This window comes from Triticum urartu, chromosome 5A (genome assembly GCF_056163025.1).
Source record: "Triticum urartu cultivar PI428250 chromosome 5A, HENAU_Tu73, whole genome shotgun sequence".
In the NCBI taxonomy this organism is placed as follows: domain Eukaryota; kingdom Viridiplantae; phylum Streptophyta; class Magnoliopsida; order Poales; family Poaceae; genus Triticum; species Triticum urartu.
In genome coordinates this window covers 666339375-666365548 of record NC_141877.1, presented here as the reverse complement: position 1 = coordinate 666365548, position 26174 = coordinate 666339375, and the positions used below count along the sequence as shown (strand labels likewise).

Genomic DNA, 26174 nt, shown 5'->3' with positions numbered 1-26174 from the left:
AGGCTTGCTTTTGCATTCAAAATCTCATAGTCTTCACGAGTATGACGTCCCATCTGCACTATCTTGGCGGTCCTCGTTGATCGGTGGTAGGATATGATTCGTCCAGGGAATGAGTGTACGTAGTCTACACTGGTACAACCTTCTCCTCCGTCTCAAAAGATAAGACGGCGTTTTAGGCTAGTTAGTAGTCATAACTTGCTGATGATGGATTGATCCTAGCTTTGACCTCTGCAAGGAGAGCAATAATGCACACGTATTTTACACTCCTTGCCTAAAATGTTTCGAATTATGAATAATATCCCCTAAAATGTATTATGTGGCAGCTGCATCAAGATGGTGCACTTGTGACGAATTTACACGCGAGCTCTGCATAGCGTATGCACACAACTAACATCACATGCATGCATGCATGCAATACAAGGCGAAGCATAACGCCATCAATATTCGGGAAAAACATTTGGGCCGTTTGCTCCGAAAACACGCACCGACTGTTAGGTCGTTTGCGCCCGCCACTGCTTGCTTGCCTGTTCCGTACTAGTGACTCACTGGAGATGGATAATCTTCATCCGTCTAATCATATGCTGCATTTGCGATCAATCCATTGACTTTGTACAGATGGTTACGTGTTCCATTACGGGACGATTTAACAAGGGAGGAATGTGCTGCATACCGTCCCGTGAGCTAGCTATATAAGCAGTAGCTACCATTCAAGGCCTTGCATATCTCAAGACATTATTGGTAGTTGCAAGGACGTACGGACTTGCAAGAGCTGAGCAATGGAGGGTGGCCGGGAGCTTACGGTTCTCCTCCTGGTGCTCCTGCTGGTCGGCCTCGCTGGCTCGAGCCCTCTGCCGGAGCCGGTGGTCTGTGCCCACGGCACGTCGGACTGCACTGTCTCCAACGCGTACGGCTCCTTCCCTGACCGCACCGTCTGCCGCGCGGCCAACGCCACCTTCCCGCGCACCGAGAAGGAGCTGGTCGCGGCCGTGGCGGCCGCGGTGGCGGCCAAGCGCAAGGTGAAGGTGGCCACCAAGCACTCCCACAGCTTCCCCAAACTGGCCTGCCCCGGCGGCCGCGACGGCACCATCATAAGCACGGAGCGGCTCAATCGGGTGTAAGCGTCGAGGTCGCCAAGGGGCTTATGACGGTGGAAAGCGGCATGGTGCTCCGCGACCTGATCCAGGCCGCCGCCGAGGCAGGGCTCGCGCTGCCGCACTCGCCCTACTGGTCAGGGCTCACCATCGGAGGCCTGCTGGCCACGGGCGCGCACGGCAGTTCGCTCAAGGGTAAGGGCGGCGCCGTATGTGGTCGGGATGAGGATCGTCACGCCGGCGCCCAAGAGCCAAGGGTTCGCGGTGGTACGGGAGCTCTGCGCCGACCATCCCGACCTCGACGCGGCCAAGGTTTCCCTCGGCGTCCTGGGCGTCGTTTCCCAGGTACGTGGCTCAAGAAATGCCTTTGCATGCGTATATACTCTTCGTTTTATTAGGCTGCCCACATATGCCATGCCATGGCATGTGGTACGGTATGTGTATATCTGCTGCAAAATGTGTACTCTAAGAATAAATGTTTTGTTTAAGAATTGTTATTAAAACCAAACGGAATTTGTTACTTTCTTGGTGCACAAGTTAATTAAGTCATTAATTAGTTCTCTCCTGATTTTTTAATCTTTTTTTCATGGATATGTGCAGGTTACACTGGCCTTGGAGCCGATGTTCAAGCGGTCGGTGACGTTCGTGACACGCGATGACTCTGACATGGCAGAGCAGGCCGTTGTGTGGGGTGGCCTCCACGAATTTGGCGATATGGTGTGGCCGCCACAGCAGCGCAATGTGATTTACCGCAAGGACGATCGCGTGGCCATCACGTCAGTGGGTAACGGCCTCAATGACTACCTGGCCTTCCGCTCCACTGCGACGGCCGACCTCATCAGCGGCAGAGTCATGCAGGAGCTTCTTGAGAAGAAGAACAACACCGTCGCTCGGTGCAAGGAGGCACCCACGTCAGTATCGCTGTTTGAGAAGGCAGCATATGGCTTTACAAACAACGGCAGCTTATTCATGGGGTACCCAGTGGTAGGATTCCAGCACAGCATCCAAGCGTCCGGTTCGTGTCTCGACAGCCCAGAAGATGCACTCCTCACCACGTGTCCGTGGGACCCCCGCATCCGGGGAATCTTCTTCTACAACAATGCCTACAGCATCGCGCTCTCTAGGGTATCAGCATTCATCGCCGACATGAAGCAGCTCCGTAACAGCAACCCGAAGGCCTTCTGCGGAATCGACGCCGGTTTGGGTATTCTCCTCCGCTATATCAAGGCGTCTTCTGCCTACCTCGGCAAGCCAGAGGACTCGATCGACTTTGATATTACCTACTACCGGAGTTACACGAAGGGTGAGCCCAACCCATACTTTGGTGTGCTCGACGAGCTCCAACAGATGGCGCTACGCAAATATGGCGCCATCCCTCACCGGGGCAAAAACCGCAACTTTGCCTTTGAAGGTGTCATTGCCAAGTACCCTGAGGCCAGCAAGTTCCTAGAGGTGAAGAGAAGGTACGACCCCGATGGGATCTTCTCGAGCGAATGGAGTGACCAGGTGCTCGACATTAATGGGAGCTCGATAATTGTCGAGAAGGGTTGCGCCATTGAGGGGCTTTGCGTCTGCTCAGAAGACTCGCATTGTGCACCGGAGCAGGGTTACTACTGTCGCCCTGGGAAGGTGTACACGGAGGCGAGGGTCTGCTCGTTCCAACACATCTGATGCGTTCAGGTGGTTGCATTGAAATTATTTCTGCCGCATGTCCTTGGATACTTTTCTGAACATTATGCTTTTGCTTGTAAGGTTTATGTGTGTCCCGTGGTGATAATAACAAGTGTCCTATGTGAAGCTGTTCCTTCGCCGGTATGATTGTTGGTTGGTTTGATACACTAGTGCTTTTCATTTCGGTTTATATTTTCTTGTAACTCTGTTTTGTTGTCCTTTGACAATGCATTCCGGCTCCCAAGTTAATTAGAATGGTTGTATGGGAAAAAATCTTAAAACTATTTGCTATGTGACATGCTGATCTGGTTTTCTTGCACACAGTTTTATGTCAGCCAATCATTTGTGGTCTCTTAAAACTTGTAGAATTCATTAATATAGAAAGTGGTGCATATCTAAAAAAAATATCCATACATCTAAAAAATGTTCATGCAATGTAAACAATTTGTATGCACCACTAAACAAATGTTCAATGTATTTATAAAATGTTTTAAAAGTACTTGAAAAAGTATGCATCATATATTTGGAAAAATTTCAATGTGCATCAAAAAAATATTCTGTGTGTATACGAATTTTGTAAAATTTGTATTCAGAAAATGTTCAACTTGTATATGAAAAAATGTTGATCATGTATTTTAAATAAATGGTCAAGCTGTATCTGAAAAATGTCTCGTGTGTAATTAAAATGCTCAACATGTACGGAAAAGTTTTTAAAATAAATTTGAAAAATGTTTAATAAGTAGACCAAAAAAGATCAAACATGTATTTAAAAAATGGTCATCATGTATTTGAAAAATGTTCGATGTGCATCAAACACATGTTTAACGTGTGTAGGAAAAATGAAGAAGGTGTGAAAAGTAGACATCAATTTGAAACAAAAAGGGAAATAAGAAATGAACAGAGAAAAATAAAGAACCAAAAGAAAAACTAATGAAAACTGAAAATAAAAACACAGAAAAAGAGAAAAGAACAACTTATGGAACCTTCCCAAAACCGATGGAAGATTCCACAAACCGGTGCAGAACCACTCACTAAACGCATCATATTGGATCGCCTATCGTAACAATTGCCTACTACAAGACGGTACACAGTCACGCACTAGGTGAGATATAGCTCTCGCGCTATTTCAAGGCGGATATAACACTCACTTATGGCAAGTTCTTTTAGGGACATGGCCAAGTAGTCGACGAGGTGGAGGTATTGTTGTCGGTTTAGTGCGGCTTTGGCCAAGGTTCCATTTGGGTGTTTTATTTTCCTTTTCTACATATTTTAGAGGTTTAATTGGGTTCTTTCTGATTTTTCTATTTTGGGCTTTATTTTTCATTTTTGAATAACATTTTCTCAAATACACGTTGAACATTTTTCAAATACATATTGAACATTTTTCAGATACACGTCAAACATTTTTAAATGTATGTTAAACACTTGTTAAACACGTGAACATATTTTATTGCTTGCTTGGGCTCGCTTCCCCACCGATTTGCCGACCGGAGACACCGACTTCCTTACCTGGTGGGCCTCCTCCTGTGCTCTCGCGCCCGCTTCCATGCGTAAAGGCCTGTCCTCCCTCATGATCCTTACCGCTTGGTGGATTTGGAAGCATAGAAACAGCCGCACCTTCGACGGGGACCGACCCTCTGTCTCCCACCTGTGCTCCACCATCAAGGACGAAGCACGCTTTTGGGCCCAGGTCGGCGCCGCCGCGATCACCAACATCATCCTAGAGCGCTAGGCTAGGGTTTTCTTGGGGATGAGCAACCCCATCTGTTTGCTCGACGTCCACTTCCATGCCTCCCTTTTGTGTACATGGCAGTGTGTCGTCCGAATCCCATGCTGTAAACACTCTCCTTCTATCAATGGAAAGATACGCATCCTTAGCGTATTCGCGAAAAAATGAACATATTTTATATGTTATTGACATTTTTCATTGCACCCTCTTTTTACATTTCATGAATATTTTTAAATATTATGATGAATAATTTTTACATATGTGAATATTTATTGAATGTATTTAACATTTCGTTGAATGCTATGAACATGTTTTAATGAGCAGTTTATAGAACTTGTGGAAAAAGGTTGAATAGTATGAACGTTTTAAAAATATCATGAATATTTTATCAAATGCCATAAACACTTCACTAAAAATGCGCGAACTTTCTTGGCCTGTGTGAACAAATTAGATGATATGTTTCGTCAGCTACATTCTTATGCCAAGGAGAATGGCATTTCAGTGAGGAAAGAATATGAATACACTCAAAACAACTTTTATAATATGTTTAATCTTCCACTATATACTATTCCCCTCCAGCAATATCATGAGCTACATATTTCAATCAATAGCCTAAACATGGATCTCATTCCACACATATGGAATTTTTGAGGTCAGCATACCAAATATTCAAATAGGAAGGTTTATGACACTCTCATTGGCAACCCTCAAAAGGATACTGCACCTTTTCAGTGGGTATGAAAATCCTCTGTTTTGCTTAAACAGAGGTTGTTTTTCTAGGTTCTCATACAATATAGATTAAGCACTATGTGGGGGAAAAATCTTTCATATTCACAATTACGAATGTGTACTATGTGATGAAGCTTGCACTGAGGATCTTATGCAACTGTTGTTTAGATGTGACTTCAGCGAAAACTTCTGGCTATATCTTGGGATGGAATGGAACACTGATCTACTTAGATATTATTCAGACGTTGATCAATGGCACAAACATAATGATTTTTAGTTGCTTCAAAGAGGTGCTCAATGTTAAATTATAGATGGGCCTTGGCCCATATAAGACAATAATTAATGGTTAATCTCTAAGGCCCATGTAGGTGTATGACAAGTGGTGGGAAGTTTAGTACCACCTCACAAGTTGAGGAGAGTTGAGACCCCTTTATAAGGGTTGCTCTTCCACTAGCCATTGAGAAGAGGAGTGGTACACAGGTGCTCCTCCTCCGTCGCTTGCCTTGCCTCGCCTCTGAGACGTTGGACCGTGGCGTTTGCTTCCCTCCCTGACGGCATATATATTGGAGGCGCTTACCAGTGAAGCCAACACACTAACTCCCTTCTTCCCTTCCACTACTCCCGCAACACCAACATCGTTACGGAAGAAGACACCTCCAAGAAGGTTGCGGAGAAAGTCGAAGCTGCTGCCACCGCGGTGGCCCTAGCCTACTCTACCAGAGGGCATGACTTCTTCATCCCCTACTTACTCGTAGTTCATGTGCTAGCCGTTTATGCTTTGTTCATGGATGATTCAGTTCTATGTTCCTTACGTGCTCATATGTTTAGGTATCTGTATGAGTTGCATAGTATGAATGCCATGCTTATTATTTACTTGTGGATTAGATTAATAAAAATGTGCTAATATATCCATCACTAATCACAAAAATGTTATCATCATTAACCACAAAGATCTGAATCTGAACCAATGCATATATGCTTCCAAGGAAAGTTTCCAACTCGTAATAAGACAACCACACATTTGAACATACCCATTTATTAATAAAAAATGAGATACAGTAGGGGTCTTCCCTACTGTATTATGCTAGAGAAGAGAACAATTTTTTTGATACACATCGGAGATTTCTGGTAAAAAAATCTTAATATCTTTTCATAAAATTTTAGAATTTAACAAAAAGGGGGAAGTGAAAAGAAAAACAGAAATTACTTGTACGTTCGCAGCTTTGCCTAGACTCGTTGAAAGGCTTGATAGCGTGTTGGGCCTGACCCATTTAGAGGTAATGTGCTCATCCGGCAACAAGGGAGACATACACTCACCTCTGTTTTTTTTGAAAGGAACACCATTGCATTCCATCATATAACAGGGCTGGACAAATCTCCAGCTACAACGTCATTTACAAAATCTGGAAACTGGCCAAGCCAAATCTCAGATATGCCAGCTTCTAATTTAGCACCATACGCTGCTAAAGAGTGTGCGACTACATTACAAGACCTAGGACATGATACAATAGAAACACCACTGAATCCCACATGCAACTGGAACTTAATATCTTTGAAAACAGCTCCTAGAGTTGACATATCATATTCTTCAGTGCGAACCGCATTCTTAAGTTGCACAGAGTCAGTTTCTAACATTACTCTGTTACAACCCATTTGGATGGCTATGTTTATGGCATAAAGCATCGCCAAAGCCTCCGAATGAAGCGCACTTGAGACTCGCTCCAGATTACCTGCACTAGCAGCCATCACCATACCACAATCATCTCTGATTACAAACCCCATCCTCACTTTGTGTTTTCCAAGAAAGCGTCGTCTGTGTTGATTTTCAAAATTTCTGCTGGAGGCCTATGTTGGGGATCGTTGCAAAAATTAAAAAATTTCTACCATCATCAAGATCAATCTATGGAGAGACTAGCAACGAGAGAGATGGGAGTGTATCTTCATACCCTTGAAGATCGCAATACGGAAGCATAACAAGAACGCGGTTGGTGGAGTCGTACACGCAGCGATTCAGATCGTGGTCGATTCCGATCTAACACCGAACAGACGGCGCCTCCGCGTTCAACACACGTACAACCCGGGGACGTCTCCTCCTTCTTGATCCAGCAAGGGGAGAGGAGAAGTTGAGGAAGAGCTCCGACAATACGACGACGTGGTGGTGGAGCTTGCAGTTCTTCGACAGGGCTTCGCCAAGCACTGATACTACGGAGAAGGTATCACTAGTAGAAAAAGGGTCAAACGTGAAGCACATTAGTGCCGGTTTGATTTTGGCCCGGTACTAATGATACCATTAGTGCCGGTTCGTGTTGAACCTTTAGTACCGGTTCGTGGCACGAACCGGTACTAAAGAGGTGGTGGCAGGCTGGCGTCAGGCCGGGGCCCCACGATCACCTTTAGTACCGGTTCGTGCCATGAACCGGTACTAAAGGGGTCTGACCTATAGAACCGGTTTGTGACACAAACCGGCACTATAGGGCAATTTTCAAACTCTACCCCCCCCCCTGTGTGTCGCCATTGCAGTTCTGAAAAAATCAAAAGAAAATGATAAAAACTTCAAAAAATAAAATCCTTCGAGAGGTAGTTATATTACTACATCTACTAGTTAGGAAAATTTAAAAACTATAATTTGGACATGTTTTGCAAAAAGTGTAGGGAAAATGTAAAACGGCTATAACTTTTGCATACGATGTCGGAAAAAAACGTATAATATATCAAAAAATTCAGCACGAAAATCCGCATCCAATGGAGACGGCCTACGGCCTGTTTGGAATTTTTTAGAATCCTCAAATTCCAAAAGGAAAAAAAGATATGGTCAAATTTTAGTATATTTAAAAAAATTTGGTTAAATCTGGTCAAACTACTTATTCAAGAAGTATTAATGTTACTACATAATTATTCAAGAATATTAGTGTTACTAAATAATTATTTCAATTTTTTGAATTTTAGTCAAATCTGGTCAAACTATGGTCAAACTTATTCAAAAAATATTAGCGTTACTAAATAATTACTGTTTTTTAGAATAATAGTTTCAAACTCAAACGGTGAAATGTGTGACTTCATGCTCAAGCTAAACTCCTGAGGGTTAATAGGATTGACATCTTACTATTGTCAAGAAAACAACAAGTGCAGACTCGGAAACGAAGGAGAATAGAACCCGAAAGTTAAGCGTGCTCGGGCTGAAGTAGTGAGAGGGATGGGTGACCGGTCGGGAAGTTAGATGATTTGGAATGAGTGATCCACACTTGAGCAGTTAGAGCATCTCCAACAGCCGCGCTAAACTAGCGCCGCGCCGAAAAATTAGGCCGTTTTAGCGCGCGCGCAACGCGGCGGATCACTCCAGCAGGCGCGCAAAAACGACGCGCGCGCTATAACGGGTTGGGCGCGCGGTCGAAAACACTTAGCCACGCGGTGTATTTCGGGCGCCCACTGCAGCGCGCGGCACACTCCAGCGCTCGCGGCCGCACTTCCTCTCCCACTTCCACCCCCCGTCCGGCCGCGCCGCCGCCGCCGCCCGCGCCCCCCGGCGACCGTTCAGGCTTCCCCGGCCTATCCCCGCGCGCCCGCGCTTACGCCCCATCCCCTCCTAGTCCCGCCGGCGCTCGCGCGCCTCCGTCGTCCGAGGAACAGCGCCCGAGCGCTCGCTGCCACGCTGCGCCCGCAAGGTGTTTGACAAAACGCCTACAAGGTATGTATTGCTCAAACTTCATGAATTTGATGCATGTTTTGAATTGTAATTTTTATAGTATAGTATTGAACATTGTAGATGAGTTCGTCGTATGATTCTTCCGAAGAAGAATTTGATATGAAAGAGGAGGAGGATCTTGCAATGATACTAGCTATGCATATAAAAAAAACTGAAGCACGGTGGTTCGGTTATGGGTCGGCAGAAAATTTGGAGGGATAGGATCGATGCCCACAACAGATTGATCAGGCATTATTTTGCGGAGAATCCCATATACCCCGAGTCGTATTTTCGTCGCCGGTTTAGGATGAGCACCGAGTTGTTGAGGCGCATTGCAGAGAAACTAGCGAGCCATGACCGTTTTTTCAGCAAAGGAGGAATGCCGCCGGAGAGCTCGGGCATAGCACCTTTCAGAAGGTGACAGCCGCTTTGCGTATGTTGGCATACGGTATACCGGCTGATCTTGTTGATGATCACTTGGCTATGGGTGAGAGCCAAGCCATCATGTGTGTCAAGCGCTTTGCAGTGGGAATTGTGCAAGTGTTTGGCGAGCAGTATTTGAGATCGTCCAATGTTGAAGACGTCACAAGGCTATTGGCGATGAACAAAGCTCACGGTTTTCCTGGCATGCTTGGCTCAATAGATTGCATGCATTGGAGTTGGAAGAATTGTCCAAAGGCATGGCATGGGCAATTCCACGACCAAAAAAAGGGTTCCACTATAATCCTTGAAGCGGTGGCCGATCAGGAGACTTGGATTTGGAATGCATTCTTTGGAATGCCTGGATCTTTGAATGACATCAAGGTTGTCAACCGGTCACCACTGATGAATAAGATTGCAAACGGTGAGTTGCCACCGGTGCAGTTTGTAGCAAATGGCCGTACGTACAACTATGGCTATTATCTAGCGGATGGCATCTATCCAAAGTGACAAACCTTCGTGAAGCCGTTGAAAAAGCCGGAAGGTAAGAAAAATCTTGACTTCCACAATGCTCATGCGGCGGCTAGAAAATATGTGGAGAGAGCATTTGGGATTTTGCAAGCCCAATTTGCTATTGTGAGAGGACCGGCTAGATTTTGGGATCAAAAAATGCTTTGGTACATCATGCACGCTTGTGTGATCATGCACAACATGATCATCGAGAATGAGCGTGGCCATGATTTAGACTACTCACAGTATGAGCTCTTGGGATATCCCGTGCGAGTGCGACGGAGGGCTGAAAGGGTAGCCCGTTTTATTGCCTCCTATCATGCCATTCGGCGTCCCGCAACGCACAATGAACTTCAGAATGATTTGATTGAAAAATGGTGGGCATGACATGGACGACAAAGAGCATGATGATATCTGCATTCGACATTGTATTGTTCATGAACTATTTGTTGTGTTTATTGCATTTGTTGTACTGAACGATAAAATATTTGTTTGAGTTGTAATGATAACGAAATTGAACTATTTATTGTTGATTTATTTTGTTTGTTTGATCATTTTTGCTCATAATACATGTATATGTGGTTTGTGCGGCGCGCGCGCGCTGCATTATAGCGCGGCTGCTGGAGCCAGCACAGGCGGGCGCGCTAAACCAGCCGAAGCGCGCGTGGAAAACAGGTTTTTTGCGCGCGGCGCTTAGCGCGGCTGTTGGAGATGCTCTTAAGAGAGGTGATTAGAGACTAAATCATCAAATAATTCAAAAAAATCAAAAATAAAAAAAATCAATTTTTTTTCCAAAATTTTCAAAAAAAAATTCAAAAAAAACCTTTAGTACCGGTTGGTAACACCAACCGATACTAAAGGTCCCCCATACCAGGGCGTGAACTCACGCCACGTGGTGGCACTTTAGCATCGGTTCGTGCCGAACCGGTACTAAAGGGGGGGGGCTTTAGTGCCCACCCTTTAGTGCCGGTTATGGAACCGGCACTAAAGGCCCTTACGAACCGGCGGTAAAGCTCCGTTTTCTACTAGTGTATTGGGGAGGGAGAGGGATGCGCCAGGGGAAAGGGTGCGGCAGCCCTCCAACCTCCCCTCTATTTATAGGGGCAAGGGAGAGGGGGGCCGGCCCCCTCCAGATGGATCTAGAGGGGGGGCGGCCAAGGGGGGGAGGCTTGCCCCCCAAGCCAAGGGGGCGCCCCCTTTAGGGTTCCCCCCAACCCTAGGCGCATGGGCCCTAGGGGGGTTTGGCGCCCAGCCCACCTAGGGGCTAGTTCCCCTCCATATTAAGCCCATAGGGCCCTACGGGGCAGGTGGACCCTCCCGGTGGACCCCCAGAACCCTTTCGGTGGTCCCGGTACAACACCAATAAACCCCCGAACACTTCCGGCAACCGAATAAGGACTTCCCATATATAAATCTTTATCTCCGGACCATTCCGGAACTCCTTGTGATGTCCGGGATCTCATCCGGGACTCCGAACAACATTCGGTAACCACGTACATACTTTCCCTATAACCCTAGCGCATCGAACTTTAAGTGTGTAGACCCTACGGGTTCGGGAACCATGTAGACATGACCGAGACATCTCTCCGGCCAATAACTAATAGCGGGATCTGGATACCCATATTGGTTCCCACATGTTCCACGATGATCTCATCGGATGAACCACGATGTCGAGGATTCAATCAATCCCGTATACAATTCCCTTTGTCCATCGGTATGTTACTTGCCTGAGATTCGATCATCGGTATCCCAATACATCGTTCAATCTTGTTACCGGCAAGTCACTTTACTTGTTCTGTAATGCATGATCCCGTGACTAACTCCTTAGTCACTCTGATCTCATTATGATGATGCATTACTAAGTGGGCCCAGAGATACCTCTCCGTCATACGGAGTGACAAATCCCAGTATCGATTCGTGCCAACCCAACAGACACTTTTGGAGATACCCGTAGTGCACCTTTTTAGCCACCCAGTAACGTTGTGATGTTTGGCACACCCAAAGCATTCCTACAATATCCGGGAGTTGCACAATCTCATGGTCTAAGGAAAAGATACTTGACATTAGAAAAGCTTTAGCAGACGAACTACATGATCTTGTGCTATGCTTAGGATTGGGTCTTATCCATCACATCATTATCCTAATGATGTGATACCGTTATCAACGACATCCAATGTCCATGGTTAGGAAACCGTAACCATCCATTGATCAACGAGCTAGTCAACTAGAGGCTCACTAGGGACATGTTGAGGTCTATGTATTCACACGTGTATTACGATTTCCGGATAACACAATTATAGCATGAACAATTGACACTTATCATGAACAAGGAAATATAATATTAACCATTTTATTATTGCCTCTAGGGCATATTTCCAACAGTCTCCCACTTGCACTAGAGTCAATAATCTAGTTACATTGTGATGAATCGAACACCCATAGAGTTCTGGTGTTGATCATGTTTTGCTCATGGAAGAGGTTTAGTCAACGGATCCGCGACATTCAGGTCCGTATGCACTTTACATATATCTATGTCTCCATCTTGAACATTTTCACGAATGGAGTTGAAACGATGCTTGATATGCCTGGTCTTCTTGTGAAACCTGGGCTCCTTGGCAAGGGCGATAGCTCCAGTGTTGTCATAGAAGAGAGTCATCGGGCCCGACGCATTGGGAATAACTCCTAGGTCGGTAATGAACTACTTCATCCAGATTGCTTCATGTGCTGCCTCCGAGGCTGCCATGTACTCCGCTTCACATGTAGATCCCGCCACAACGCTTTGCTTGCAATTGCACCAGCTGACTGCCCCACCATTCAAAATATACACATATCTGGTTTGCGACTTGGAGTCATCTAGATCTGTGTCGAAGCTAGCATCAACGCAACCCTTTACGACGAGCTCTTCGTCACCTCCATAAACGAGAAACATATCCTTAGTCCTTTTTCAGGTACTTTAGGATATTCTTGACTGCTATCCGGTGTTCCATGCCGGGATTACTTTGGTACCTTCCTACCAAACTTACGGCGAGGTTCACATCAGGTCTGGTACACAGCATGGCATACATAATAGAACCTATGGCCGAGGCATAGGGGATGACACTCATCTTTTCTCTATCTTCTGCCGAGGTCAGGCATTGAGTCGTGCTCAATCTCATACCTTGCAATACAGGCAAGAACCCCTTCTTGGACTGATCCATATTAAACTTCTTCAATATCTTGTCAAGGTATGTGCTTTGCGAAAGACCAATGAGGCGTCTCGATCTATCTCTATAGATCTTGATGCCTAATATGTAAGCAGCTTCTCCAAGGTCCTTCATTGAAAAACACTTATTCAAGTAGGCCTTTATGCTTTCCAAGAATTCTATATCATTTCCCATCAATAGTATGTCATCCACATATAATATGAGAAATGCTACAGAGCTCCCACTCACTTTCTTGTAGACACAGGCTTCTCCATAAGTCTGCGTAAACCCAAACGCTTTGATAATCTCATCAAAGCGAATGTTCCAACTCCGAGATGCTTGTACCAGCCCATAGATTGAGCGCTGGAGCTTGCATACCTTGTCAGCATTCTTAGGATCGGCATTACCATCTGTATCTGTCTTCTTCTTAAAGATCCATTTATTCTCTATGGCTTGCCGGTCATCGGGCAAGTCTGTCAAAGTCCATACTTCATTTTCATACATGGATCCTATCTCGGATTTCATGGCTTCAAGCCATTTGTTGGAATCCAGGCCCACCATCGCTTCTTCATAGTTCACAGGTTCACCATTGTCTAACAACATGATTTCCAGGACAGGGTTGCTGTACCACTCTGGTACGTCCATTTTGCATCATGCTTTTATATCAATATTCTCCCTAATACGTCCATTTTGCATCATGCTTCGAAGTTTCATGATCATCATCATTAACTTCCTCTCTAGTCGGTGCATGCACCACAGAAACATCTTCCTAAGCTGCGCTACCCTCCGGTTCAAGAGACAGTACCTCATCAAGTTCTACTTTCCTCCCACTTACTTTTTTCCAGAGAAACTCTTTCTCTAGAAAGGATCCATTCTTGGCAACAAAGACCTTGCCTTCGGATCTGAGGTAGAAGGTATACCAAATAGTTTCCTTAGGGTATCCTATGAAGACGCATTTTTCTGATTTGGGTTCGAGCTTTAAAGGTTGAAGTTTCTTGACATAAGCATCGCATCCCCAAACTTTCAGAAATGACAGCTTAGGTTTCTTCCCAAACCATAATTCATACGGTGTCGTCTCAACGGATTTCGACGGAGCCCTATTTAAAGTGAATGCGGCAGTCTCTAAAGCATAACCCCAAAATTATAGCGGTAGATCAGTAAGAGACATCATAGATCGCACCATATCCAATAGAGTGCAATTACGATGTTCGGACACACCATTAAGCTGAGGTGTTCCAGGCGGCGTGAGTTGTGAAACAATTCTACATTTCCTTAAGTGTGTGCCAAATTCGTGACTCAAATATTCTCCTTGATACGTCCATTTTGCATCATGCTTTTATATCAATATTTATTGCATTATGGGTTGTTGTTACACGTTATGTCACAATACTTATGCCTATTCTCTCTTATTTTACAAGGTTTACATAAAGAGGGAGAATGCCGGCAGCTGGGATTCTGGGCTGGAAAAGGAGCAAATATTAGAGACCTATTCTGCACAGCTCCAAAAGTCCTGAAACTTCACGGAAGTCGTTTTCAGCATATATAAAAAATAATGAGCGTAAGAAGTTCCAGAGGGGGGCCACACCCTGCCCACGAGGGTGGGGGCGCGCCCTACCCCCTGGGCGCCCCCCTGTCTCGTGGGTCCCCTGGTGGCCCTCCGATGCCCATCTTCTGCTATATGGAGTCCTTCGATGAGAAAAAAACCAGAAGCAAGCTTTCGGGACGAGACTTCGCCGCCACAAGGCGGAACCTTGGCGGATCCAATCTAGGGCTCCGGCAGAGCTGTTCTGCCGGGGACACTTCCCTCCGGGAGGGGGAAATCATCACCATCGTCATCACCAACGATCCTCTCATAGGTAGGGGGTCAATCTCCATCGACATCTTCACTAGCACCATCTCCTCTCAAACCCTAGTTCGTCTCTTGTATCCAATTCTTGTCTCTAAGTCTGGGATTCGTACCTGTGGGTTGCTAGTAGTGTTGATTACTCCTTGTAGTTGATGCTAGTTGGTTTATTTGGTGGAAGATCATATGTTCAGATTCTTTATGCATATTAATACTCCTCTGATTATGAACATGAATATGCTTTGTGAGTAGTTACGTTTTTTCCTGAGGACATGGGAGAAGTCTTGCTATTAGTAGTCATGTGAATTTGGTATTCGTTCGATATTTTGATGAGATGTATGTTGTCTCTCCTCTAGTGGTGTTATGTGAACGTCGACTACATGACACTTCACCATTATTTGGGCCTAGAGGAAGGCATTAGGAAGTAATAAGTAGATGATGGGTTGCTAGAGTGACAGAAGCTTAAACCCTAGTTTATGCGTTGCTTCGTAAGGGGCTGATTTGGATCCATATGTTTCATGCTATGGTTAGGTTTACCTTAATACTTTTGTTGTAGTTGTAGATGCTTGCAATAGAGGTTAATCATAAGTGGGATACTTGTCCAAGTAAGGGCAGTACCCAAGCACCGGTCCACCCACATACCAAATTATCAAAGTACCGAACGTGAATCATATGATCGTGATGAAACCTAGCTTGACGATAATTCCCATGTGTCCTCGGGAGCGCTTTTCTCTATATAAGAGTTTGTCCAGGCTTGTCCTTTGCTACAAAAAGGATTGGACCACCTCGTTGCACTTTATTTACTTTTGTTACTTGTTGCTCGTTACCAATTATTTTATCACAAAACTATCTGTCACATACAATTTCAGTGCTTGCAGAGAATACCTTACTGGAAACCGCTTATCATTTCCTTCTGCTCCTCGTTGGGTTCGACACTCTTACTTATCAAAAGGACTACGATAGATCCCCTATACTTGTGGGTCATCAAGACTCTTTTCTGGCGCCATTGCCGGGGAGTGAAGCGCCTTTGGTAGGTGGAATTTGGTAAGGAAAAATTTATATAGTGTGCTGAAATTTACTGTCACTTGTTACTATGGAAAGTAATCCTCTGAGGGGCTTGTTCTGGGTATCTTCACCCCGACCAGTAGAGCAAAGAGTTGCTCCTCAACCTACTGAACCTATTGAGAATGAAAATGTCTACTTTGAGATTCCTTCGGGTATGATAGAAAAACTGCTAGCTAATCCTTTTACAGGAGATGGAACAAAGCATCCTGATGAGCACCTAATATATGTGGATGAAGTTTGTGGATTATTTAAGCTTGCAGGTGTGCCCGATGATATTACTAAGAAGAAGGTCTTCCCTTTATCTTTGAAGGGAGACGCATTGACATGGTATAGGCTATGTGATGATATGGGATCATGGAACTACAAAGGATTGAAATTGGAATTTCATCAGAAGTTTTATCCTATGCATCTTGTTCATCGTGATCACAATTATATATATAATTTTTGGCCTCGCGAAGGAGAAAGCATCGCTCAAGCTTTGGGGAGGATTAAATCAATGTTATATTCATGCCCCAATCATGAGCTCTCAAGAGAAATGATTATTCAAAAATTTTATGCTTGGCTTTTGGATAACGATCACACCATGCTCGATACTTCTTGTGCTGCTCTTTTATGATGAAGAGTATTGAATTCAAATGGGATTTATTGGAAAGAGTTAAACTCAACTCTGAATACTGGGACCTCGACGAAGGTAAGAAGTCAGGTATGACACCTAAGTCTGATTGTGTTAAATCTTTTATGGATACCGATGTTTTCCGTAAATTTAGCACTAAAATATGGACTTGACTCTGAGATAGTAGCTTCGTTCTGTGAATCTTTTGCTACTCATGTTGATCTCCCTAAGGAGAAGTGGTTTAAATATCATCCTCCCATAAAAGTAAAAGTAGCTGCACCTATTAAAGTTGAAGAAAATACTATCACTTATAATGATCCTATTGTTCGTACTGCTTATGTTGAGAAACCACCTTTTCCTGTTAGGATAAAAGATCATGATAAAGTTTCAACTGTGGTTTGTAAAAGCAATATTAGAACTTATACACCTACTGAGCAAGTTAAAGTTGAACCTAATATTGCTATTGTTAAAGATCTCTTGGCTGATAATATTGATGGGCATGTTATTTATTTTTGTAATGAAACTGCTAAAATTGCTAAACCTTGTGCTAAAGATAAACATAGACCTGTGGTAGGCATGCCTGTTATTTCTGTTAAAATAGGAGATCATTGTTATCATGGCTTATGTGATATGGGTGCCAGTGCTAGTGCTATACCTCATGACTTATACAAAGAAATTATGCATGATATTGCACCTGCTGAGATAGAAGATATTGATGTTACCATTAAGCTTGCCAGTAGAGATACCATATCACCCATTGGAATTGTTAGAGATGTTGAAGTCTTGTGTGGGAAAACTAAATATCCTGCTGATTTTCTTGTTCTTGGTTCCCCACAAGATAGCTTTTGTCCCATTATTTTTGGTAGACCCTTCTTAAACACTGTTAATGCTAAGATAGACTGTGAAAAGGATGTTTTTACTGTTGGTTTAGATGATATGTCTCATGAGTTCAACTTTTCTACATTTCGTAGACAACACCGTGAAGAAGAATTGCCTAGTAAAGATGAAATTATTGGTCTTGCTTCCATTGCTGTGCCTCCTAGTGATTCTTTAGAACAATATTTGCTAGACCATGAAAATGATATGTTTATGAATGAAAGAAGGGAAATAGATGAAGTGTTCTTTAAACAGGGACCTATTCTGAAACACAACTTGCCTGTTGAAATCTTAGGGGATCCCCCTCCACCCAAGGGTGATCCCGTGTTTGAGCTTAAACCATTGCCTGATACTCATAAATATGCTTATCTTGATGAAAAGAAAATATATCTTGTTATTATTAGTGCTAACCTTTCAGAGGAGGAGGAAGAAAGATTATTGAAAACTCTGAAGAAGCACCGTGCTGCTATTGGATATACTCTTGATGATCTTAAGGGCATTAGTCCCACTCTATGTCAACACAAAATAAATTTGGATAAAGATGCCAAACCAGTTATTGATCACCAACGACGGCTGAATCCTAAAATGAAAGAAGTGGTAAGAAAAGAAATACTAAAGCTCCTTGAGGCGGGTATAATTTATCCCATTGCTGATAGTCAGTGGGTAAGTCTTGTCCATTGTGTTCCTAAAAAGGGAGGTATTACCGTTGTTCCTAATGATAAAGCTGAATTGATTCCGCAAATAATTATTACAGGTTATAGGATGGTAATTGATTTCCACAAATTAAATAAGGCTACTAAAAAAGATCATTACCCCTTACCATTTATTGATCAAATGCTAGAAAGATTATCTAAACATACACACTTTTGCTTTCTAGATGGTTATTCTGGTTTCTCTCAAATACCTGTATCAGCTGATGATCAATCTAAGACCACTTTTACCTGCCCTTTCGGTACTTTTGCTTATAGACGTATGCCTTTTGGTTTATGTAATGCACCTGCTACCTTTCAAAGATGCATGATGGCTATATTTTCTGACTTTTGTGAAAAGATATGTGAGGTATTCATGGATGGTTTTTCCGTTTATGGATCCTCTTTTGATGATTGCTTAAGCAACCTTGATCGAGTTTTGCAAAGATGTGAAGAAACTAACCTTGTCTTGAATTGGGAGAAATGCCACTTTATGGTTAATGAAGGTATTGTCTTGGGGCACAAAATTTCTAAAAGAGGTATTGAAGTTGATAAAGCTAAAGTTGATGCTATTGAAAAGATGTCGTGTCCCAAGGACATCAAAGGTATAAGAAGTTTCCTTGGTCATGCCGGTTTTTATAGGAGGTTCATTAAGGACTTCTCAAAAATTTCTCGGCCTCTGACTAATTTATTACAAAAATATATACCATTTGTTTTTGATGATGATTGTGTAGAAGCCTTTGAAATACTTAAGAAAGCATAGATCTCTACACCTATTGTTCAGCCACCTGATTGGAATTTACCTTTTGAAATTATGTGTGATGCTAGTGATTATGATGTGGGTGCTGTTCTAGGGCAAAGAGTTGATAAGAAATTAAATGTTATTCAATATGCTAGTAAAACTCTAGACAATGCCCAGAGAAATTATGCTACTGCTGAAAAAGAATTCTTAGCAGTTGTATTTGCTTGTGATAAGTTCAGACCTTATATTGGTGATTCTAAAGTAACTATTCACACTGATCATGCTGATATTAAATATCTTATGGAAAAGAAAGATGCTCAACCTAGACTCATTAGCTGGGTTCTCTTGCTACAAGAATTTGATTTGCATATTATTGATAGAAAGGGAGCTGAGAACCCTGTTGCAGATAACCTGTCTAGGTTAGAAAATGTTCTTGATGACCCACTACCTATTGATGATAGCTTTCCTGATGAACAATTAAATGTTATAAATGCTTCTCATACTGCTCCATGGTATGCTGATTATGCTAATTACATTGTTTCTAAGTTTATACCACCGAGTTTCACACACCAGCAAAAGAAAAAGGTTCTTCTATGATTTACGACATTACTTTTGGGATGACCCACACCTTTATAAAGAAGGAGTAGATGGTGTCATTAGACGTTGTGTACCTGAGCATGAACATGAACAGATCCTACGCAAGTGTCACTCCGAAGCTTATGGAGGACACCACGCTGGAGATAGAACTGCACATAAGGTATTGCAATCCGGTTTTTATTGGCCTACTGTATTCAAGGATGCCCTTAAGTTTGTTGTATCATATGATGAATGTCAAAGAATTGGTAATATTAGTAGACGCCAAGAAATGCCTATGAATTATTCACTTGTTATTGAACCATTTGTTGTTTGGGGCCTTGATTATATGGGACCGTTTCCTTCCTCTAATGGTTATACACATATTTTAGTTGCTGTTGATTACGTTACTAAGTGGGTAGAAGCTATTCCAACTAGTAGTGCTGATCATAACACCTCTATTAAGATGCTTAAAGAAGTTATTTTTCCGAGGTTTGGAGTCCCTAGATATTTAATGACTGATGGTGGTTCACGCTTTATTCATGGTGCTTTCCGTAAAATGCTTGCTAAATATGATGTTAATCATAGAATTGCATCCCCTTATCACCCACAGTCTAGTGGTCAAGTAGAATTGAGTAATAGGGAACTCAAATTAGTTTTGCAAAAGACTGTTAATAGATCTAGAAAGAATTGGTCCAAGAAACTTGATGATGCATTATGGGCCTATAGAACTGCATATAAAAATCCTATGGGTATGTCTCCGTATAAAATGATTTATAGAAAAGCATGTCACTTACCTCTCGAACTAGAACATAAGGCTTATTGGGATATTAAAGAGCTCAATTATGATTTCAAACTTGCCGGTGAGAAGAGGTTATTTGACATCAGCTCGCTTGATGAATGGAGAACCCAAGCCTATGAGAATGCCAAATTATTTAAAGAAAAGGTTAAAAGATGGCATGACAAAAGAATACAAAAGCATGAGTTTAATGTAGGTGATTATGTATTGCTATACAACTCTCGTTTAAGATTTTTTGCAGGAAAACTTCTCTCTAAATGGGAAGGTCCTTACGTCATCGAGGAAGTCTATCATTCCGGTGCCATGAAAATCTACAACTTCAAAGGCACAAATCCAAAGGTGGTGAACGGTCAAAGAATCAAACATTATATCTCAGGTAATCCTATAAATGTTGAAACCAATGTTATTGAAACCGTAACCCCGGAGGAATACATAAGGGATACTTTCCGGAACATTTCAGACTCCAAAAAGGAATAGGTATGTCGTACGGTAAGTAAACCGACTCCAAAACAGTTCTTATGGCAATTTTCCTCCGTTTTGGAATATTTAGAAAAATAGAAAAATAAGAAGCAGTCCGGAAAGGACACGAGGGTGGAGGGCGCGCCCTACCCCCCTGCCTCGTGGGCACCTCGTGTGCTCTCCGGACTCCGTTTTCTTGCACGTTACGTATTTTGGTCGGTAAAAATTCATTATATAATCTCCCGAAGGTTTTAACTCCCTTATCACGCAAATATCCTCTGTCTTTGTTTCGAGTTGTCCCTGCTTTAGATTAGAGCAATATGTCGTCCCAGGATTCGGAAGGAGAAAGCTATGTGGTTGATTATCTTGTAGATCCTAAGGTCTATGGGGACGTGGAGCATTGTGGTTGGACTACGGAAGAAGAAGAGGACTATGAACCCAAGGGAAGGGAGGAGACGATCTCAGATGAAGATGAAGTCCCATTGCCTCAACCTGGGGACATGCATGTGGAGTTCAAAAAGTCAAGCCTCCCTGATAGAGCAAATAAACCTAAGATCGAGTTTATCACTTTTCGCCTCTTGCAGGAAAACCAACAGGAATTATGCAAGAAGATATTAAGCCTTGAGCAGGAGATCGATGACCTAAGAGATCAAAATTCTGTCCTCAAGGGCAAATTAAGGAAGAAGCCTACGCCATCGACAAAACCGACACCTTCTTCACCGGCAAAAGAGACATAATCACATGGGTATGGGCACTCCCCTTCGCAACTGCCAAGCTTGGGGGAGTGCCCCGGTATCGTATCACCATCACGTCTATCTTTACCGTTTTTCTTAGTTCGATCCTTTTGATAATATTTTGATCAAGTAGAATAAAAGTTCTTAGTATGATCTAGTTGTGAGTTTTGCTTTATGATTCTTCTATGTAATCAAGTATGTAAGCTATATATATAATAAAGATTAGTGTTGAGTCAAGGGCTTGATTATTTTTCCATGAACTTGAGTGAATAAAAGAAAAGAGAAAGAATAAAAAGGAAATAAAAGAGATCATATGGATCTTATGGAGAGTAATGAGCTCACATAGAAAGAGTATGATGAATAAAAGTTGTTGAGAGTTGACAAACATAGTTTTGGTCATCGTTGCAATTAATAGGAAGTAATAAAGAAAGAGAGGTCTTCACATATAAATACACTATCTTGGACATCTTTTATGATTGTGAGCACTCATTAAAATATGACATGCTAAAGAGTTGACGTTGGACAAGGAAGACAACGTAATGGGTTATGTTTTCTTACATCTGAGATAAATCATATTGTCTTGGATCATCCAACATGTTTGAGCTCGCCTTTCCCCCTCATGCTAGCCAAATTCTTTGCACTAAGTAGAGATACTACTTGTGCTTCCAAACACCCTTAAACCAGTTTTGCCATGAGAGTCCACCATATCTACCTGTGGATTGAGTAAGATCCTCCAAGTAAGTTGTCATCGGTGCAAGCAATAAAAATTGCTCTCTAAATATGTATGACTTATTAGTGTGGGAGAAAATAAGCTTTATACGATCGTGTGATATGGAAGAAATAAAAGAGACAGACTGCATAATAAAGGTCCATATCACAAGTGGCAATATAAAGTGACGTTCTTTCGCATTAAGATTTTGTGCATCCAACTATAAAAGCGCATGACAACCTTTGCTTCCCTCTGCGAAGGGCCTATCTTTTACCTTTATCTCCTACCTTACATAAGAGTCATGGTGATCTTCACCTTTCCTTTTTGCATTTTATCCTTTGGCAAGCATAATATGTTGGAAAGATCCTGGTATATATGGCTAACTGGATGTGAGTTTTCATGAACTATTATTGTTGGCATTACCCTTGAGGTAAAACGTTGGGAGGCAAAACTATAAGCCCCTATCTTTCTCTGTGTCTGAATAAAACTCCATACCCATAAGTATTGCGTGAGTGTTAGCAATTGTGAAAGACTATATGATAGTTGAGTATGTGGACTTGCTGAAAAGCTCTTATATTGACTCTTTCCTATGTTATGATAAACTGCAATTGCTTCAATGACTGAGATTATAGTTTGTTAGTTTTCAATGAAGTTTATGATTCATACTTGAAATTGTGATTGAATTGTTACTCTAGCATAAGAGATCATATGACAAGAATCATATAAGTTGTTGTCTTAAGAATGATCATGATACCCTCATGTCCGTATTTTATTTTTATCGACACCTCTATCTCTAAACATGTGGACATATTTTTCGATTTCGGATTTCGCTTGAGGACAAGCGAGGTATAAGCTTGGGGGAGTTGATATGTCCATTTTGCATCATGCTTTTATATCAATATTTATTGCATTATGAGCTGTTATTACACATTATGTCACAATACTTATGCCTATTCTCTCTTATTTTACAAGGTTTACATAAAGAGGGAGAATGCCGGCAGCTGGAATTCTGGGCTGGAAAAGGAGCAAATATTAGAGACCTATTCCGCACAGCTCCAAAAGTCCTGAAACTTCACGGAAGTTATTTTTAGAATATATAAAAAATAATGAGCGCAAGAAGTTCCAGAGGGGGCCCACACCCTGCCCACGAGGTTGGGGGCGCACCCTACCCCCTGGGCGCGCCCCCTGCCTCGTGGGTCCCCTGGTGGCCCTCCGATGCCCATCTTCTGCTATATGGAGTCCTTCGATGAGAAAAAAACCAGAAGCAAGCTTTTGGGATGAGACTCCGCCGCCACGAGGCGGAACCTTGGCGGATCCAATCTAGGGCTCCGGCAGAGCTGTTCTACCGGGGACACTTCCCTCCGAGAGGGGGAAATCATCACCATCGTCATCACCAACGATCCTCTCATCGGGAGGGGGTCAATCTCCATCAACATCTTCACCAGCACCATCTCCTCTCAAACCCTAGTTCATCTCTTGTATCCAATTCTTGTCTCTAAGTCTGGGATTGGTACCTGTGGGTTGCTAGTAGTGTTGATTACTCCTTGTAGTTGATGCTAGTTGGTTTATTTGGTGGAAGATCATATGTTCAGATCCTTTATGCATATTAATACTCCTCTAATTATGAACATGAATATGCTTTGTGAGTAGTTACATTTGTTCCTGAGGACATGGGAGAAGTCTTGCTATTAGTAGTCATGTGAATTTGGTATTCGTTTGATATTTTGATGAGATGTATGTTGTCTCTCCTCTAGTGGTGTTATGTGAACGTCGACTACATGACACTTCACCATTATTTGGGCCTAGAGGAAGGCATTGGGAAGTAATAAGTAGATGATGTGTTTCTAGAGTGACAGAAGCTTAAACCCTAGTTTATCTGTTGCTTCGTAAGGGGCTGATTTGGATCCATATGTTCCATGCTATGGTTAGGTTTACCTTAATACTTTTGTTGTAGTTGCGGATGCTTGGAATAGAGGTTAATCATAAGTGGGATACTTGGTAAGGGTAGTACCCAAGCACCGGTCCACCCATATACCAAATTATCAAAGTACCGAACGCGAATCATATGATCGTGATGAAACCTAGTGTCGGTGTCAAAACCGGCGGATCTCGGGTAGGGGGTCTCGAACTGTGCGTCTAGGCCAGATGGTAATAGGAGGCAAGGGACACGAAGTTTTACCCAGGTTCGGGCCCTCTCGATGGAGGTAAAACCCTACATCCTGCTTGATTAATATTGATGATATGGGTAGTACAAGAGTAGATCTACCACGAGATCGGAGAGGCTAAACCCAAGAAGCTAGCCTATGGTATGATTGTTGTTGTGTATGTTGTCCTACGGACTAAAAACCTCCGGTTTATATAGACACCGGAGAGGGTTAGGGTTACACAAAGTCGGTTACAATGGTAGGAGATCTGAATATCCGTATCGCCAAGCTTGCCTTCCACGCCAAGGAAAGTCCCTTCCGGACACGGGACGAAGTCTTCAATCTTGTATCTTCATAGTCCAGGAGTCCGGCTGAAGGTATAGTCCGGCTATCCGAACACCCCCTAATCCAGGACTCCCTCAGTAGCCCCTGAACTAGGCTTCAATGACGACGAGTCCGGCGCGCAGATTGTCTTCGGCATTGCAAGGCGGGTTCCTTCTCCAAGTACTTCATAGAAGATTTTGAACACAAAGATAGTGTCCGGCTCTGCAAAATAAGTTTCCACATAGTGCCATAGAGAGAATAATATTTACACAAATCTAATCAGCTGACATATTCCGTAGTGTGACACACCACGGCCAAGCCTTTATTCGAGTCGTTTCATTATCCCACCTCAGCGCGTCATGCGAGGCGGTTTCCTTGGCACGTCTTGTTAAAGCAAAGATCGTGTCCCCTTATTCCAGGATTCTCATCAATACGGGCGTGGGTAACCCAACCGCGCCATTGATTACGGCGCTAGGAGATAAGCGAGTTTTACCAGGCCGGCGGGGACACGTAGTTGCGTCCACCCATATAAGGGGATAAGGATCCACCTTATCACCTACGCCTTCTTCCTCCCTTGCGTATCCATTCTCGCGTACTCGAGCTCCAGCGCCCAAGTCCGCACTCCCCACCTCAACCTTCTCCAGCCATGTCCGGAGCGGGAGGCAAGTGGATGGTCTCCTCCGTCACGGAGGGACACATAAAAAAACTGAGGAAGGCCGGATACCTGTCTAACGACATCGCGTACCGGCTTCCTGAAAAGGGGCAGCTCCTCCCCACCCCAAGGCCCCATGAGAGGGTAGTGTTCCTTCCCCACTTCCTCCGCGGACTGGGCTTTCCGATCCACCCATTTGTCCGGGGACTCATGTTCTACTATGGCCTGGATTTCCATGATCTGGCCCCAAACTTCATCCTCAACATCTCGGCGTTTATCTTCGTTTGCGAGGCTTTCCTCTGCATCCGCCCCCATTTCGGCCTTTGGCTCAAGACTTTCAATGTCAAGCCGAAGGTGGTGCGCGGCAACCAGGCGGAGTGCGGAGGCACCATGGTGGGCAAGATGCCCAACGTCTTATGGCTCGAGGGCTCCTTTGTGGAGACCCTGAAGGGGTGGCAATCGGGGTGGTTTTACATCACCGAGCCGTGCGACCCCGAGTGGGTCGCAGCCCCCGAGTTCCGGTCCGGACCCCCAACGCGGCTCACGTCCTGGAAAGAGACGGGCCTGTCGTGGGGCAACAAAGGAGAGGTGACTGGATTGCAAACATGCATCCAAACCCTGGTGGACAAGCAGCTCAAGCTTGTCAATGTAGTCCAGGTTATGCTCATCCGCCTGATCCTCCCGTGTCAACAACGGGCCTTCAATCTGTGGGAGTTCAACCCGGCGCAGCACCGAACTCTGAGCAGGCTCTTCGACACGACGTACGAAGATGCCTGGAAGGTGCTTTTCAAGGGCGCCGAGGCTCCTGAGGATCGCGGATTCAGCGCGCAGCGTCACGCTAGCGCGGTAAGTTGTTTGTACCTTTTACAGGGTATTAGTTTTCCATAGTTTAACTCAATGCGGGATCTAAACTCTCTTACCTTTGACAGAGTTGGAAG

General features: G+C 43.6%; 1 protein-coding gene and 1 pseudogene across 2 annotated transcripts in view; one reads left to right on the top strand and one right to left on the bottom strand.

Moving 5' to 3' along the window:
• The first annotated feature begins 605 nt into the window (after positions 1–605).
• On the top strand, positions 606–3023 carry LOC125506430 (L-gulonolactone oxidase 2-like; annotated as a pseudogene). The gene is made up of 2 exons (XR_015603706.1): positions 606–1436; positions 1692–3023. The product of XR_015603706.1 is annotated as an L-gulonolactone oxidase 2-like (transcript).
• Positions 3024–6573: 3550 nt separating this feature from the next.
• Positions 6574–26174, bottom strand: part of LOC147973893 (uncharacterized) — a 59733-nt gene continuing 40132 nt past the window's right edge. The window contains 2 exon segments of the mRNA XM_087524827.1: positions 6574–7001; positions 7004–7065. Of these exon segments, the coding sequence (XP_087380953.1) occupies positions 6574–7001; positions 7004–7065 (490 nt within the window).